At 46.8% G+C, this 19,293-nt stretch overlaps 1 protein-coding gene across 2 annotated transcripts in view; it reads right to left on the reverse strand.

Annotated features, from left to right (window-relative positions):
* LOC121573427 (dymeclin) overlaps positions 1-19,293 on the reverse strand; it is a 138,004-nt gene that overhangs the window by 5,710 nt on the left and 113,001 nt on the right. For both annotated transcript variants that reach the window (XM_041885399.1, XM_041885398.1), the window contains exons 15-16: positions 8,368-8,550; positions 5,719-5,832 (exon numbers count right to left, since the gene is read on the reverse strand). In XM_041885399.1, coding sequence (XP_041741333.1) covers positions 5,719-5,832; positions 8,368-8,550 — 297 coding nt within the window. The remainder of the gene's footprint in view (positions 1-5,718; positions 5,833-8,367; positions 8,551-19,293) is intronic.

Genomic DNA, 19,293 nt, shown 5'->3' on the forward strand with positions numbered 1-19,293 from the left:
ACCAACCAAGGAGGGCCTACAGCAGCACCTAGATTTTCTGCAAAGATTCTATCAGACCTGGGCCCTGACAGTAAATCTCAATAAGACAAAAATAATGGTGTTCCAAAAAAGGTTCCATCTAGAGCACACAAATAACGACACATACCTCGGCCTAAACATCAGTGCACAGGTAATTTCCACAAAGCTGTGAACGATCTGAGAGACAAGGCAAGACGGGCCTTCTATACCATGAAAAGGAACATAAACTCCGACATACTAATTAGGATCTAGCTAAAAATACTTGAATCAGTTATAGAACCCATTGCCCTTTATGGTTGTGAGTCTGAGGTCCGCTCACCAACCAAGAATTCACAAAATGGGACAAACACCAAATTGAGACTCTGCCTGCAGAATTCTGCAAAAATATCCTCCGTCTGCAACGAAAAACACCAAATTATGCATGCAGAGCAGAATTAGGCCGATACCCGCTAATTATCAAAATCCAGAAAAGAGCCGTTAAATTCTATAACCACTTAAAAGGAAGTGATTCCCAAACCTTCCATAACAAAGCCATCACCTACAGAGAATTACTAGACACATTGGAAAGAATTAACAAAAAAACAGCGCAAACTAGAATGCTATTTGGCCCTAAACAGAGAGTACACAGTGGCAGAATACCTGATCACTGTGACTGACCCAAACTTAAGGAAAGCTTTGACTATGTACAGATTCAGTGAGCATAGCCTTGCTATTGAGAAAGGCCGCCATAGGCAGACCTGGCTCTCAAGAGAAGACAGGCTATGAGCACACTGCCCACAAAATGAGGTGGAAACTGAGCTGCAATTCCTAACCTCCTGCCAAATGTATGACCATATTAGAGACACATATTTCTCTCAGATTACACAAATCCACAAAGAATTCGAAAACAAACCCAATTTTGATAAACTCCCATATCTACTGGGTGAAATACCACAGTGTGCCATCACAGCAGAAAGATTTGTGACCTGTTGCCAGAAGAAAAGGGCAACCAGTGAAGAACAAACACCATTGTAAATAAAACCCATATTTATATTTATTTATTTTCCCATTTGTACTTTAACTATTTGCACATTGTTACAACACTGTATATATACAGTTGAAGTCGGAAGTTTACATACAGTGAGGGAAAAAAGTATTTGATCCGCTGCTGATTTTGTATGTTTGCCCACTGACAAAGAAATGATCAGTCTATAATTTTAATGGTAGGTTTATTTGAACAGTGAGAGACAGAATAACAAAATAATCCAGAAAAACGCATGTCAAAAATGTTATACATTTATTTGCATTTTAATGAACGAAATAAGTATTTGACCCCCTCTCAATCAGAAAGATTTCTGGCTCCCAAGTGTCTTTTATACAGGTAACGAGCTGAGATTAGGAGCACACTCTTAAAGGGAGTGCTCCTAATCTCAGCTTGTTACCTGTATAAAAGACATATGTCCACAGAAGCAATCAATCAATCAGATTCCAAACTCTCCACCATGGCCAAGACCAAAGAGCTCTCCAAGGATGTCAGGGACAAGATTGTAGACCTACACAAGGCTGGAATGGGCTACAAGACCATCGCCAAGCAGCTTGGTGAGAAGGTGACAACAGTTGGTGCGATTATTCGCAAATGGAAGAAACACAAAATAACTGTCAATCTCCCTCGGCCTGGGGCTCCATGCAAGATCTCACCTCGTGGAGTTGCAATGATCATGAGAACGGTGAGGAATCAGCCCAGAACTACACGGGAGGATCTTGTCAATGATCTCAAGGCAGCTGGGACCATAGTCACCAAGAAAACAATTGGTCACACACTACACCGTGAAGGACTGAAATCCTGCAGCGCCCGCAAGGTCCCCCTGCTCAAGAAAGCACATATACAGGGCTGTCTGAAGTTTTTCCAATGAACATCTGAATGATTCAGAGGACAACTGGGTGAAAGTGTTGTGGACAGATGAGACCAAAATCGAGCTCTTTGGCATCAACTCAACTCGCCGTGTTTGGAGGAGGAGGAATACTGCCTATGTCCCCAAGAACACCCTCCCCACCGTCAAACATGGAGGTGGAAACATTATGCTTTGGGGGTGTTTTTCTGCTAAGGGGACAGGACAACTTCACCGCATCAAAGGGACGATGGACGGGGCCATGTACCGTCAAATCTTGGGTGAGAACCTCCTTCCCTCAGCCAGGGCATTGAAAATGGGTCGTGGATGGGTATTCCAGCATGACAATGACCCAAAACACACGGCCAAGGCAACAAAGGAGTGGCTCAAGAAGAAGCACATTAAGGTCCTGGAGTTGCCTAGCCAGTCTCCAGACCTTAATCCCATAGAAAATCTGTGGAGGGAGCTGAAGGTTCGAGTTGCCAAACGTCAGCCTCGAAACCTTAATGACTTGGAGAAGATCTGCAAAGAGGAGTGGAACAAAATCCCTCCTGTGATGTGTGCAAACCTGGTGGCCAACTACAAGAAACGTCTGCCTTCAAACTCAGTGCCTCTTTGCTTGACATCATGGGTAAATCAAAAGAAATCAGCCAAGACCTCAGAAAAAATATTGTAGACCTCCACAAGTCTGGTTCATCCTTGGGAGCAATTTCCAAATGCCTGAAGGTACCACGTTCATCTGTACAAACAATAGTACGCAAGTATAAACACCATGGGACCATGCAGCCGTCATACCGCTCAGGAAGGAGACGCGTTCTGTCTCCTAGAGATGAACGTACTTTGGTGCGAAAAGTGCAAATCAATCCCAGAACAACAGCAAAGGACCTTGTGAAGATGCTGGAGGAAACGGGTACAAAAGTATCTACAGTGGGGAAAAAAAGTATTTAGTCAGCCACCAATTGTGCAAGTTCTCCCACTTAAAAAGATGAGAGAGGCCTGTAATTTTCATCATAGGTACACGTCAACTATGACAGACAAATTGAGAGAGAAAAAATCCAGAAACTCACATTGTAGGATTTTTAATGAATTTATTTGCAAATTATGGTGGAAAATAAGTATTTGGTCACCTACAAACAAGCAAGATTTCTGGCTCTCACAGACCTGTAACTTCTTCTTTAAGAGGCTCCTCTGTCCTCCACTCGTTACCTGTATTAATGGCACCTGTTTGAACTTGTTATCAGTATAAAAGACACCTGTCCACAACCTCAAACAGTCACACTCCAAACTCCACTATGGCCAAGACCAAAGAGCTGTCAAAGGACACTAGAAACAAAATTGTAGACCTGCACCAGGCTGGGAAGACTGAATCTGCAATAGGTAAGCAGCTTGGTTTGAAGAAATCAACTGTGGGAGCAATTATTAGGAAATGGAAGACATACAAGACCACTGATAATCTCCCTCGATCTGGGGCTCCACGCAAGATCTCACCCCGTGGGGTCAAAATGATCACAAGAACGGTGAGCAAAAATCCCAGAACCACACGGGGGGACCTAGTGAATGACCTGCAGAGAGCTGGGACCAAAGTAACAAAGCCTACCATCAGTAACACACTACGCCGCCAGGGACTCAAATCCTGCAGTGCAAGACGTGTCCCCCTGCTTAAGCCAGTACATGTCCAGGCCCATCTGAAGTTTGCTAGAGTGCATTTGGATGATCCAGAAGAGGATTGGGAGAATGTCATATGGTCAGATGAAACCAAAATATAACTTTTTGGTAAAAACTCAACTCGTCGTGTTAGGAGGACAAAGAATGCTGAGTTGCATCCAAAGAACACCATACCTACTGTGAAGCATGGGGGTGGAAACATCATGCTTTGGGGCTGTTGTTCTGCAAAGGGACCAGGATGACTGATCCGTGTAAAGGAAAGAATGAATGGGGCCATGTATCGTGAGATTTTGAGTGAAAACCTCCTTCCATCAGCAAGGGCATTGAAGATGAAACATGGCTGGGTCTTTCAGCATGACAATGATCCCAAACACACCGCCCGGGCAACGAAGGAGTGGCTTCGTAAGAAGCATTTCAAGGTCCTGGAGTGGCCTAGCCAGTCTCCAGATCTCAACCCCATAGAAAATCTTTGGAGGGAGTTGAAAGTCCGTGTTGACCAGCGACAGCCCCAAAACATCACTGCTCTAGAGGAGATCTGCATGGAGGAATGGGCCAAAATACCAGCAACAGTGTGTGAAAACCTTGTGAAGACTTACAGAAAACGTTTGACCTGTGTCATTGCCAACAAAGGGTATATAACAAAGTATTGAGAAACTTTTGTTATTGACCAAATACTTATTTTCCACCATAATTTGCAAATAAATTCATTAAAAATCCTACAATGTGATTTTCAGGATTTTTTTCTCTCATTTTGTCTGTCATAGTTGACGTGTACCTATGATGAAAATTACAGGCCTCTCTCATCTTTTTAAGTGGGAGAACTTGCACAATTGGTGGCTGACTAAATACTTTTTTTCCCCACTGTATATCCACAGTAAAACAAGTCCTATATCGACATAACCTGAAAGGCCTTTCAGTTCCAATGACACGCAGCGGAACATGAAACATATAGAACACATGATGAAACATTAAAAGCGGCTGGCTGGGCGCTGAGAATGGACGACGTGGCGATGCATAGCGACGTCCCCGGATACATATTTCCTCCTTGATTCATGTGGGGCTGGGGAATTGTGGGTAGGCGGCGTCCCAGCACGGAGCGCAAGGTAACGAGGTGCTGCTGGCAAATTGATTCCTCTCCCAGATCCAGCGTCCCAAATGGCACCCTATTCTCTATAAAGTGCACTACTATGGGCCCTGGTCAAAAGTAGTGCACTAAATATAGAATAGGGTGCCATTTGGGACATAAAACGAAGACAAAGTGACGGCGCTGTCATGTCTCCTTGAAATGTCATTATCTGCAGCAGCATATTCACCAGGCAGGAAGGATGGCCGTGGAGCTAGACATTAATGCTAATGAAGATTGGAGCTGGACTTTTTCTTAGCTCATCCTCATCTCCAACTCCCCATATACCCAGTTTCAGCCCAGCTCTCAACGTCCTAGCCCAGCCCCCCACCCCCAGCTCCCATCCCATCCCTAGCTCCCATCCCTAGCCCCCACCCCCAGCTCCCATCCCATCCCCAGCCCCCAGCTCCCATCCCATCCCTAGCCCCCACCCCCAGCTCCCAACCCATCCCTAGCTCCCATCCCTAGCCCCCACCCCCAGCTCCCATCCCATCCCCAGCCCCCCACCCCCAGCTCTCATCCCATCCCTAGCCCCCATCCCATCCCATCCAATCCCTAGCCCACATCCCATCCCTAGCCCCCATCCCATCCCTAGCCCACATCCCATCCCATCCCTAGCCCACATCCCATCCCATCCCATCCCTAGACCCCATCCCATCCCTAGCCCACATCCCATCCCATCCCTAGCCCACATCCCATCCCATCCCTAGCCCACATCCCATCCCATCCCTAGCCCCCATCCCATCCCATCCCATCCCATCCCTAGCCCACATCCCATCCCATCCCTAGCCCACATCCCATCCCATCCCTAGCCCACATCCCATCCCATCCCTAGCCCCCATCCCATCCCATCCCATCCCATCCCTAGCCCACATCCCATCCCATCCCTAGCCCACATCCCATCCCATCCCTAGCCCCCATCCCATTGGCTCTGTTTCGGGAACACACCATCCACACTGGAAATAATACATGCTCCAGTTGGGTCAATGGGATCCAAATCACTCTTGTTAATTACCACTGCTGTGTGTGTGTCTGGTCTCTTACCTTGAGGCGGTCTTTGGGAAGAGCCTGTGCTCCCTTCATTATGACTTCCTGAACCCTTTCTACTGACAGGTCAGTCCCTGCTGCCTCCAGACGCTGGCTGAAGAAACCTATCACCTGTGGGGACAAGAGGAGAACACCACAAGTCAGACAGGGGTGCGTGTCTGTATATATGTATGTGATGTGTTTGTGTGTTCGCTTGAGGGACCTGTCAGTTAAAGGTCAAAATACTTTTATTTGTGTGTGAAATCTTTACTTTCATCTAGGTTATTATAACAACTTTAAAAGAAGGTGTCAATCATTTAAGAGTAGTTTTTCATGAAACTGAGGCAGTGCTTTGCTTTGACACCATTGACTGTCAAGAGAATGTACGCTTCAATGAGTCTCGTCTCTGTACATCAATAACATTACCGTTGAACTGATTTAACTATCGTCTCATCTCAGCTTCTATTTGGATCATCTGGATCATCATTAATTTAATCCTCTGCTTTGGGTCGTCACACAGGTCTCCCATTGCAACAGACGTCCCTAACATGATGACATAGGGAGTAACTGGCAGGTGCTGTAACTTCAGTAGCGATTGTAACTACCTGTGTAGGCAGCGCAAAAGCTGCTGGCACAGTGTCTATTTACACTAGGTCCAGTAGAAAAATATATCAACTATTGCAACCAAGACTTCAAAAGAACTGATATTGGCACAAGATAGAGGGAGTGTTGGAACATAACTAATGAAATTACAGATAAAGACAATGTACTAAATTCACAAATTCTACAGCACAACGGCAGAGTCATGTCTTAAGTGTAAAACTAACAAAATCTTACAAAAAAACAACAAAAAAATACAGTAGGTCCGTCCGCAATAATCACATTTTGGGGGGATTTTGAGTGCAGATCATGTATTTTCTGTGTACCTGGACTAACTGGTTTCTGTGTACCTGGACTAACTGGTTTCTGTGTACCTGGACTAACTGGTTTCTGTGTACCTGGACTAAATGGTTTTACGCACCAACTATTATAAAACCTTTTGTGTTGGGTATCCACAGAGCATCTAGTCAAATGATGGGGGGAAATCATTACATCCTCTGTCCTTGTTTAATAAGAACTAAGGATTTGACTGACTGTAATGTTTTCTGACTGATAGACCATCTCTCTGTCTGATGCGTTTCTCACATTTAACAGCTGATAAACGTATCATAGCAACATAAATGTATCATAGCAACATGGACTATAAGATCAGGGCGGCAGGTAGCCTAGCGGTTAGAGTGTTGGGCCAGACATACATCTCTAACAGGCTGCCAGAGTCCCAGACAGACATCTCTAGCAGGCTGCCAGAGTCCCAGACAGACATCTCTTGCAGGCTGCCAGAATCCCAGACAGACATCTCTAATAGGCTGCCAGAATCCCAGACAGACATCTCTAACAGGCTGCCAGAATCCCAGACAGACATCTCTAACAGGCTGCCAGAGTCCCAGACAGACATCTCTAGCAGGCTGCCAGAATCCCAGACAGACATCTCTGACAGGCTGCCAGAATCCCAGACAGACATCTCTAGCAGGCTGCCAGAATCCCAGACAAACATCTCTAGCAGGCTGCCTGAGTCCCAGACAGACATCTCTAGCAGGCTGCCAGAATCCCAGACAGACATCTCTAGCAGGCTGCCAGAATCCCAGACAGACATCTCTGACAGGCTGCCAGAATCCCAGACAGACATCTCTAGCAGGCTGCCAGAGTCCCAGACATCTCTAGCAGGCTGCCAGAATCCCAGACAGACATCTCTAGCAGGCTGCCAGAATCCCAGACATCTCTAGCAGGCTGCCAGAATCCCAGACAGACATCTCTGACAGGCTGCCAGAATCCCAGACAGACATCTCTGACAGGCTGCCAGAATCCCTGACAGACATCTCTAAGAGGCTGCCAGAGTCCCAGACATCTCTAGCAGGCTGCCAGAGTCCCAGACATCTCTAGCAGGCTACAGTACACAGGCATCAGAGCCAGCCGAGACACAGACGCTGGTGTGTGTGTATGAGAGCCAGGAGGGCCGGGCCACAGGGAGAGGAGTAGTGAATCTAACACGCTAGCTATGGGTACGTCCCCAAGGGCACCCTATTCCCTACATAGTGCACTACTTTTGAATGGGCTCTGGTCGAAAGTAGTGCACTATGTAGGGAATAGGGTGCAATTTGGGACGTGACTTCACTCTCTTTTCTGTCTCTGGACACTTTGTTGGAAAGAAGATGAATGCCAGCTATAGTACGTCTTTCTATAATCATACTCTTAATGAATACTTTACTATCAGCCCCATGAGGGTACAGGATGTAGACTTCTTTTAATCATAAATTCAGAGTTGTACTGCGCATCTTCTCATCTGACACTTGAATAGTGATCGACCCTCTTCGTATCTTTGCATCAGAAATTGAGGCGCGAAAGTCTCTCCATTAAAATATATCATTAATTGTAAATCCCAAATCTTTGAAATGCTAGAAAGCTTTTTCACAAAACTATTCTGGTTTCTACTGGAAAGCTTAGAGGCTTGCTAAGATTCAGTAGAGGAGTTTCAATCCAGAATTGGCCATTGTTTTCAATTAGGATTTTGGAATTCATGTTTGAGTGTGTGTGTGCTTGCATTTGTTGGTGTGTCTCTCTCTGTCTCACCGTGTCAAGGTTCTGCATGATGTCCTGGAAGGAGGGGTGTGTTCTGAACTGTTCGAAGAGCTCCCTCTTGTAGAGCAGGGCGTAGACCAGGTTAGGATTGTGGTGTAGAGAGTTAGACAGACACGAGTTGATGATCTCCAGCATCATCCTGATTACCTCCTCGATCACATTAAGGTCCTGGGCCTAGAGAAGAGAGAGAGAGAAACTATTAACATACAGGTCCTGGGCCTAGACACAGAGAGAGAGATAAACTATTAACATACAGGTCCTGGGCCTAGAGAAGAGAGAGAGATAGCAGAGGAAATGTAGGTGACATTGTACATACTTATAGGAAAATGTATGTGAAATATAGGTTAAAAGAATTGCATTCAGGTCCTGGGCCTAAAAAGACACATAAGAGAGAAGAGGTGGGAATTTAGGGTGGGACAATGGACGATGTAATCTAATAACTCTGATAAGGTGAAAAACCTGTATGTTTTACTAATGTGGTAAAATTGTACACAGAGTCTTATCAGGTTAAAGAGAAAGTGTGTTTACTACAACCAAAAGGGAAAGTGAGTCACTAGAATCAATGGTTTCCAATGGGCCGTAAATAGAAAGGGACGGTGTGTGCAGGGCAGCCTAGAAGTGGCTGGAGCCAGGGAGGAAGCCAGGGAGGAAGCCAGGGAGGAAGCACTAAGTCCGTAGGGGGCTGGACACGGACACACAACCACACTGGAGGAAGCCGGGGACACCACTAAGTCTGTAGGGGGTGGACACACAACCACACAGAGAGAGAGGGAAGGAGAGATAGAACAGGGGAGAGAGAGAGAGGACATCTCTGCTTCAGGACTCCACAGAGAGAGGGAGGGAGAGATAGAACAGGGGAGAGAGAGAGAGGACATCTCTGCTTCAGGACTCCACAGAGAGAGGGAGGGAGAGATAGAACAGGGGAGAGAGAGAGAGGACATCTCTGCTTCAGGACTCCACAGAGAGAGGGAAGGAGAGATAGAACAGGGGAGAGAGAGAGGGGACATCTCTGCTTAAGGACTCCACAGAGAGAGGGAGGGAGAGATAGAACAGGGGAGAGAGAGAGAGGACATCTCTGCTTCAGGACTCCACAGAGAGAGGGAGGGAGAGATAGAACGGGGGAGAGAGAGAGAGGACATCTCTGCTTCAGGACTCCACAGAGAGAGGGAGGGAGAGATAGAACGGGGGAGAGAGAGAGAGGACATCTCTGCTTCAGGACTCCACAGAGAGAGGGAGGGAGAGATAGAACGGGGGAGAGAGAGAGAGGACATCTCTGCTTCAGGACTCCACAGAGAGAGGGAGGGAGAGATAGAACGGGGGAGAGAGAGAGAGGACATCTCTAATTCAGGACTCCACAGAGAGAGGGAGGGAGAGATAGAACGGGGGAGAGAGAGAGGACATCTCTACTTCAGGACTCCACGGAGAGAGGGAGGGAGGGAGACAGAACATCTCTACTTCAGGACTCCACAGAGAGAGAGAGAGAGAGAGAGAGAGAGAGAGAGAGAGAGAGAGAGAGAGAGAGAGAGAGAGAGAGAGAGAGAGAGAGAGAGAGAGAGAGAGAGAGAGAGAGAGAGAGAGAGAGAGAGAGAGAGAGAGAGAGAGAGAGATAGATAGAACGGGGGAGAGAGAGATCGAGCGAGAAAAATATGCATGGTATCTGCATCCGCATGGGGCTGCCAGCCTGATGCTTGGCTCCTTGCCACTTCCCCTTTGACATCAACAGTATCCTTCTCCCTCCCTCCCTCCCTCCCAACCACCCACCCACCCACCCACACATCCCGCTCTCCCTCCCCACTGCTTGTCTACTTGCCATTTCCCCTTCTCTCTCCCTCTCTCGTCGTGTAGCAGTGCTTATGCCATATTCCCATGGCTGAGAGGAAAGAGCATGGTTAAGTCCCAAATGGCACTATATTCCCTTTATAGTGCACTAATTTTGACCAGGACCATATGGTTCTAGTCAAAAGTAGTGCACTATAAATGCAACAGGGTGCCATTTGGGACGCAGGTCATCACGTCTGTCTGCAGCAGCAGGAGAGTGAGATCACCCCGCGTGCCTAAGACCAATTTAGATCCCAGCACCAATGGCTTCTGAGAGGCCAAGACAGAGCCAGCCCACCAGCCGAGAGACAGAGAGACAGAGAGAGAGAGAGAGAGAGAGAGAGAGAGAGATGGAGCCCACCAGCCGAGAGTCACTGGCTGAAACTTGAGTCAGAGAGACACGACGGGAGCCAGCGACTGCAGGACCGGCCAGCACAAAGACGGCGAGAGAGAGGGAGAGAGAGAGATCCTTGAGCCATGGCACGACAATTGGCCTCTGGATCGCTATCTGCCCGGTACAGTTGAAACCCGGGATTCATCCGTGAAGAGCACATGCCAATGGCCATCGAAGGTGAGCATAAACCCACTGAAGTCGGTTACGACACCGAACTGCGGTCAGGTCAAGACCCTGGTGAGGACGACGAGCACACAGATGAGCTTCCCTGAGACGGTTTGTGGAAACCCACAGTTTCATCAGCTGTCCAGGTGGCTGGTCTCAGACGATCCTGCAGGTGAAGAAGCCGGATGTGGAGGCCCTGGGCTGGCTTGGTTACACGTGGTTAGTGAGCATTTCTCCTTTGCCAAGATAATCCATCCACATGAGAGGTGTGGCATATCAAGAAGTTGATTAAACAGCATGATCATGACAATGGTGCACCTTGTGCTAGGGACAATAAAAGGCCTCTCTACAATGTGCAGTTTTGTCACACAACACAATGCCACAGATGTCTCAAGTTTTGAGGGAGTGTGCAATTGGAATGCAGACTGCAGGAAGGTCCACCCGAGCTGTTGCCAGATAATTGAATGTTCATTTTTCTACCATAAGTTGCCTCCAACATAGTTTTAGAGAATTTAGCAGTACGTCCAACCGGCCTAAAAACCGCGAACCATGTGTGCGTGCTCAGCCCCCTCCTGTACTCCCTGTTCACCCATGACTGCGTGGTCAAGCACGCCTCCAACTCAATCATCAAGTTTGTAGACGACACAACAGTAGTAGGCTTGATTACCAACAATGACGAGACCGCCTACAGGGAGGAGGTGAGGGCTCTGGGAGTGTGGTGCCAGGGTAATAACCTCTCACTCAACGTCAACAAAACAAAGGAGATGATCGTGGACTTCAGGAAACAGCAGAGGGTGCACCCCCTTATCCACATCAACGGGACCGCAGTGGAGAAGGTGGAAAGCTTCAAGTTCCTCTGCGTACACATCACTGACAAACTGAAATGGTCCACCCACGCAGACAGTGTGGTAAATAAGGTGCAGCAGCGCCTCTACAACCTCAGGAGGCTGAAGAAATTTGGCTTGGCACCTAAAACCCTCACAAACTTTTACAGATGTACAATTGAGAGCATCCTGTCGGGCTGTATCACCGCCTGGTACGGCAACTGCACCGCCCGCAACCGCAGGGCTCTCCAGAGGGTGGTGCGGTCTGCCGAACGCATTACCTGGGGCAAACTACCCGCCCTCCAGGACACCTACAGCACCCGATGTCACAGGAAGGCCAAAAAGATCATCAAGGACATCAACCCCCCGAGCCACTGCCTGTTCACCCCACTATCATCCAGAAGGCGAGGTCAGTACAGGTGCATCAAAGCTGGGACAGAGAGAATGAAAAACACCTATCTCAAGGCCATCAGAATGTTAAATAGCCATCACTAGCACATTAGAGGCTGCTGCTGCCTATTGAAATCACTGGCCACTTAAAAATGGAACACTAGGTCACTTTAATAATGTTTACATATCTTGCATTACTCATCTCATATGTATATACTGTAATCTATAATATTCTACTGTATATTAGTCCATGCCGCTCTGTCATTGCTTGTCCATATATGTATATATTCTTAAATTCTATTCCTTACTAGATTTGTGTGTATTGGGTATATGTTGTGAAATTGTTAGATATTACTTGTTAGATATTACTGCACTGTCGGAGCTAGAAGCACAAGCATTTCGCTACACCCGCAATAACATCTGCAAAACACGTGTATGTGACAAATAAAATTTGATTTGATTTGATCCGTTTGTCTGAACTGAACTGTTGAAAAGAGATAGTCAGTAAACGCTACTGTTCTATCACAAAACCATATGCCGTGTAGGACACAGGGAGATGATATATTACATTTATTCCCCTGGTTGAGTCCAATAGAGTTCAATAAATAGAGTGTTTGTGTAAAAGTGTGTGTGTGTGTGTGTGTGTGTGTGTGTGTGTGTGTGTGTAGAGAGACCGATAGCCCTGTTTAGTGACTTCCCATGACTACAAATCAGACAACATGAAGCGAAACACAGAGGATCAAAAGGTTTCTTTAAAACAGCTACTAGCATGGGATGACAACTGAATAATAATGTCTCATTTTGGTTGTGGTTCCTACTAGCACTGGTTCTACTGATAGCGGCTATTTGAAAGGAGGTTTTTACTTGCAATGGTGGTGATATGTGGTTGCTGTTTAATCTACTGCCTACTTCTCGCCATCATGTCTCACTACCTTTCTCAGCTCTATAGCAAACCAAATGGTGGGCCTGCTGTTTGGCTGAAAACAGGAATTAAGGACTGTGCCTTTAAAAGCCACTTTTTGAGGCTGATCAAGAACCCAAGTCCTGCCTGAGAACCATTCTAGTCTGGAGTCAAGAAGTCCAAAGCAGCTTATAGATACTAATGAAATAAGCCCAGTGGCGATCTGACCGCCTAGGTATGTAGTCCAACACACACACACACACACACACACACACACAACACCCCCGAGCTCCCAGAATTCCTATGGTCCTTTTACACAACCACCTACTCCCAGTCTGCCCTGATCTGCATTGGAGTGACCTCTCAATCAGAAGGTGGGAGCCTACCGCCCTCTGTGTGAGAGAGTGTGTGTGTGTGTGTGTGTGTGTGTGTGTGTGTGTGTGTGTGTGTGTGTGTGTGTGTGTGTGTGTGTGAGATAGTGTGTGTGTATGTATGTGTGAACCCAACGCCAGGAATATTAGCGAGGTGGGAGCCTGTCGCTGTTGTGTGTGTGTGTTTCTGGGTGTGTGTGTGTTTCTGTGTGTGTGTGTGTGTTTCTGGGTGTGTGTGTGTGTTTCTGTGTGTGTGTGTGTGTTTCTGTGTGTGTGTGTGTGTGTGTGTTTCTCTGTGTGTGTGTGTGTTTCTGGGTGTGTGTGTGTGTTTCTGGGTGTGTGAGTGTGTTTCTGGGTGTGTGTGTGTGTGTGTTTCTGGGTGTGTGTGTGTGTGTGTTTCTGGGTGTGTGTGTGTGTTTCTGGGTGTGTGTGTGTGTTTCTGGGTGTGTGTGTGTGTTTCTGGGCGTGTGTGTGTGTTTCTGGGCGTGTGTGTGTGTTTCTGGGTGTGTGTGTGTGTTTCTGGGTGTGTGTGTGTTTCTGGGTGTGTGTGTGTGTTTCTGGGTGTGTGTGTGTGTGTGTTTCTGGGTGTGTGTGTGTTTCTGGGTGTGTGTGTGTTTCTGGGTGTGTGTGTGTGTTTCTGGGCGTGTGTGTGTTTCTGGGTGTGTGTGTGTTTCTGTGTGTGTGTGTGTGTGTTTCTGGGTGTGTGAGTGTGTTTCTGGGTGTGTGAGTGTGTTTCTGGGTGTGTGTGTGTGTTTCTGGGTGTGTGAGTGTGTTTCTGTGTGTGTGTGTGTGTGTTTCTGGGTGTGTGTGTGTGTGTGTGTTTCTGGGTGTGTGAGTGTGTTTCTGGCTGTGTGTGTGTTTCTGGGTGTGTGTGTGTGTGTTTCTGGGTGTGTGTGTGTTTCTGGGTGTGTGTGTGTGTGTTTCTGGGTGTGTGTGTGTTTCTGGGTGTGTGTGTGAACCCGTGGTCAGGAATATTAGCGAGGTGGGAGCCTGTCGCGGTTGTTATTAGCATTATTACACCATCTTATTAAGGCTGTAAACACTTGAGCTTGGCTACAGTGGGGAGAACAAGTATTTGATACACTGACGATTTTGCAGGTTTTCCTACTTACAAAGCATGTAGAGGTCTGTAATCTTTATCATAGTTACACTTCAACTGTGAGAGACTGAATCTAAAACAAAAATCCAGAAAATCACATTGTATGATTTTTAAGTAATTAATTTGCATTTTATTGCATGACATAAGTATTTGATACATCAGAAAAGCAGAACTTAATATTTGGTACAGAAACCTTTGTTTGCAATTACAGATATCATACGTTTCCTGTAGGTCTTGACCAGGTTTGCACACACTGCAGCAGGGATTTTGGCCCACTCCTCCATACAGACCTTCTCCAGATCCTTCAGGTTTCGGGGGCTGTCGCTGGGCAATACAGACTTTCAGCTCCCTCCAAAGATGTTCTATTGGGTTCAGGTCTGGAGACTGGCTAGGCCACTCCAGGACCTTGAGATGCTTCTTACGGAGCCACTCCTTAGTTGCCCTGGCTGTGTGTTTCGGGTCGTTGTCATGCTGGAAGACCCAGCCATGACCCATCTTCAATGCTCTTACTGAGGGAAGGAGGTTGTTGGCCAAGATCTCGCGATACATGGCCCCATCCATCCTCCCCTCAATACGGTGCAGTCGTCCTGTCCCCTTTGTAGAAAAGCATCCCCAAAGAATGATGTTTCCACCTCCATGCTTCACGGTTGGGATGGTGTTCTTGGGGTAGTACTCATCCTTCTTCTTCCTCCAAACATGGCGAGTGGCGTTTAGACCAAAAAGCTCTATTTTTGTCTCATCAGACCACATGACCTTCTCCCATTCCTCCTCTGGATCATCCAGATGGTCATTGGCAAACTTCAGACGGGCCTGGACATGCGCTGGCTTGAGCAGGGGGACCTTGCGTGCGCTGCAGAATTTTAATCCATGATGGCGTAGTGTGTTACTAATGGTTTTATTTGAGACTGTGGTCCCAGCTCTCTTCAGGTCATTGACCAGGTCCTGCCGTGTAGTTCTGGGCTGATCCCTCACCTTCCTCATGATCATTGATGTCCCACGAGGTGAGATCTTGCATGGAGCCCCAGACCGAGGGTGATTGACCGTCATCTTGAACTTCTTCCATTTTCTAATAATTGCGCCAACAGTTGTTGCCTTCTCACCAAGCTGCTTGCCTATTGTCCTGTAGCCCATCCCAGCCTTGTGCAGGTCTACAATTGTATCCCTGATGTCCTTACACAGCTCTCTGGTCTTGGCCATTGTGGAGAGGTTGGAGTCTGTTTGATTGAGTGTGTGGACAGGTGTCTTTTATACAGGTAACGAGTTCAAACAGGTGCAGTTAATACAGGTAATGAGTGGAGAACAGGAGAGCTTCTTAAAGAAAAACTAACAGGTCTGTGAGAGCCGGAATTCTTAGTGGTTGGTAGGTGATCAAATACTTATGTCATGCAATAAAATGCAAATTAATTACTTAAAAATAATACAATGTGATTTTCTGGAATTTTGTTTTAGATTCCGTCTCTCACAGTTGAAGTGTACCTATGATAAAAATTACAGACCTCTACATGCTTTGTAAGTAGGAAAACCTGCAAAATCGGCAGTGTATCAAATACACTGCTCAACAAAATAAAGGGAACACTTAAATAACACAATGTAACTCCAAGTCAATCACACTTCTGTGAAATCAAACTGTCCACTTAGGAAGCAACACTGATTGACAATACATTTCACATGCTATTGTGCAAATGGAATAGACAACAGGTGGAAATTATAGGCAATTAGCAAGACACCCCCAATAAAGGACTGGTTTTGCAGTTGGTGACCACAGACCACTTCTCAGTTCCTATGCTTCCTGGCTGATGTTTTGGTCACTTTTGAATGCTGGCGGTGCTTTCACTCTAGTGGTAGCATGAGACGGAGTCTACAACCCACACAAGTGGCTCAGGTAGTGCAGCTCATCCAGGATGGCACATCAATGCGAGCTGTGGGAAGGAGGTTTGCTGTGTCTGTCAGCGTAGTGTCCAGAGCATGGAGGCGCTACCAGGAGACAGGCCAGTACATCAGGAGATGTGAAGAGGCCGTAGGAGGGCAACAACCCAGCAGCAGGACTGCTACCTCCGCCTTTGTGCAAGGAGGAGCAGGAGGAGCACTGCCAGAGCCCTGCAAAATGACCTCCAGCAGGCCACAAATGTGCATGTGTCTGCTCAAACGGTCAGAAACAGACTCCATGAGGGTGGTATGAGGGCCCAACGTCCACAGGTGGGGGTTGTGCTTACAGCCCAACACCGTGCAGGACGTTTGGCATTTGCCAGAGAACACCAAGATTGGAAAATTCGCCACTGGCGCCCTGTGCTCTTCACAGATGAAAGCAGGTTCACACTGAGCACATGTGACAGACGTGACAGAGTCTGGAGACGCCGTGGAGAACATTCTGCTGCCTGCAACATCCTCCAGCATGACCGGTTTGGCGGTGGGTCAGTCATGGTGTGGGGTGGCATTTCTTTGGGGGGCCGCACAGCCCTCCATGTGCTCGCCAGAGGTAGCCTGACTGCCATTAGGTACCGAGATGAGATCCTCAGACCCCTTGTGAGACCATATGCTGGTGCGGTTGGCCCTGGGTTCCTCCTAATGCAAGACAATGCTAGACCTCATGTGGCTGGAGTGTGTCAGCAGTTCCTGCAAGAGGAAGGCATTGATGCTATGGACTGGCCCGCCCGTTACCCAGACCTGAATCCAATTGAGCACATCTGGGACATCATGTCTCGCTCCATCCAACAACGCCACGTTGCACCACAGACTGTCCAGGAGTTGGCGGATGCTTTAGTCCAGGTCTGGGAGGAGATCCCTCAGGAGACCATCCGCCACCTCATCAGGAGCATGCCCAGGCGTTGTAGGGAGGTCATACAGGCACGTGGAGGCCACACACACTACTGAGCCTCATTTTGACTTGTTTTAAGGACATTACATCAAAGTTGGATCAGCCTGTAGTGTGGTTTTCCACTTTAATTTTGAGGGTGACTCCAAATCCAGACCTCCATGGGTTGATACATTTGATTTCCATTTATAATTTTTGTGTGATTTTGTTGTCAGCACATTCAACTATGTAAATAAAAAAGTATTTAATAAGATTATTTAATTCATTCAGATCTAGGATGTGTTATTTTAGTGTTCCCTTTATTTTTTTGAGCAGTGTATTTGTTCTCCCCACTGTACATATAGTTCAGCAGTGTGTGTATGTGCATGTGTGTTGTCTAAGCTAGACGTCTGTGCTGTGTGTGTGTGTGTGTGTGTGTGTGTGTGTGTGTGTGTGTGTGTGTATGTAAACAGCAAGCTGTGCACTGGGACACCTGTGAAGATGGCTGAACAATGCTTTATTCAACACAGTAAAAACCTAATGATACAGTGCCTTGCAAAAGTATTCACCCCCCTTGGCGTTTTTCCTATTTTGTTGCATTACAACCTGTAATTTAAATGGATTTTTATTTGGATTTCATGTAATGGAAATACACAAAATAGTCCAAATTGGTGAAGTGAAATGAAAAAAAATACTAAAAAATAAATAGCGGAAAAGTGGTGCGTGCATATGTATTCACCCCATTTGCTATGAAGCCCCTAAATAAGATCTGGTGCAACCAATTACCTTCAGAAGTCACATAGTTAGTTAAATAAAGTCCACCTGTGTGCAATCTAAGTGGCACATGATTTGTCACATGATCTCAGTATATATACACATGTTCTGAAAGGCCCCAAAGTCTGCAACGCCACTAAGCAAGGGGCACCATGAAGACCAAGGAGCTCTCCAAACAGGTCAGGAACAAAGTTGTGGAGAAGTACAGATCAGGGTTGGGTTATAAAAAAATATCCGAAACGTTGAACATCCCACGGAGCACCATTAAATCCATTATTAGAAAATGGAAAGAATATGGCACCACAACAAACCTGCCAAGGGAGGGCTGCCCACCAAAACTCACAGACCAGGCAAGGAGGGCATTAATCAGAGAGGCAACAAAGAGACCAAAGATAACCCTGAAGGAGCTGCAAAGCTCCACAGCAGAGATTGGAGTATCTGTCCATAGGACCACTTTAAGCTGTACACTCCACAGAGCTGGGCTTTAAGGAAGAGTGGCCAGAAAAAAGCAATTTCTTAAAGAAGAAAATAAGCAAACACGTTTGGTGTTTGCCAAAAGGCATGTGGGAGACTCCCCAAACATATGGAAGAAGGTACTCTGGTCAGATGAAACTAAAATTTAGCTTTTTGGCCATCAAGGAAAATGCTATGTCTGGCACAAACCCAACACCTCTCATCACCCCGAGAACACCATCCCCACACTGAAGCATGGTGGTGGCAGCATCATGCTGTGGGGATGTTTTTCATTGGCAGGGACTGGGAAACTGGTCCGAATTGAAGGAATGCTGGATGGCGCTAAATACAGGGAAATTCTTGAGGGAAACGTGTTTCAGTCTTCCAGAGATTTGAGACTGGGACAGAGGTTCACCTTCCAGCAGGACAATGACCCTAAGCATACTGCTAAAGCAACACTTGAGTGGTTTAAGGGGAAACATTTAAATGTCTTGGAATGGCCTAGTCAAAGCCCAGACCTCAATCCAATTGAGAATCTGTGGTATGACTTAAAGATTGCTGTACACCAGCGGAACCCATCCAACTTGAAGAAGCTGGAGCAGTTTTGCCTTGAAGAATGGGCAAAAATCCTGGTGGCTAGATGTGCCAAGCTTATAGAGACATACCCTAAGAGACTTGCAGCTGTAATTGCTGCAAAAGGTGGCTCTACAAAGTATTGCCTTTGTGGGGGTGAATAGTTATGCACGCTCAAGTTCAATCTTCAAAGTGGTAGGCATGTTGTGTAAATCAAATGATACAAACCCCCCCAAAATAATTTTTAATTCCAGGTTGTAAGGCAACAAAATTGGAAAAATGGGGAGGGGAGAGAGGAGAGGACAGGACACACCGATAGCGTTTGCCGGTCGAGAGTACTTAGCACCTCTGAACAGAGTGCCGA

This window comes from Coregonus clupeaformis, chromosome 9 (assembly GCF_020615455.1).
Source record: "Coregonus clupeaformis isolate EN_2021a chromosome 9, ASM2061545v1, whole genome shotgun sequence".
NCBI lineage: Eukaryota > Metazoa > Chordata > Actinopteri > Salmoniformes > Salmonidae > Coregonus > Coregonus clupeaformis.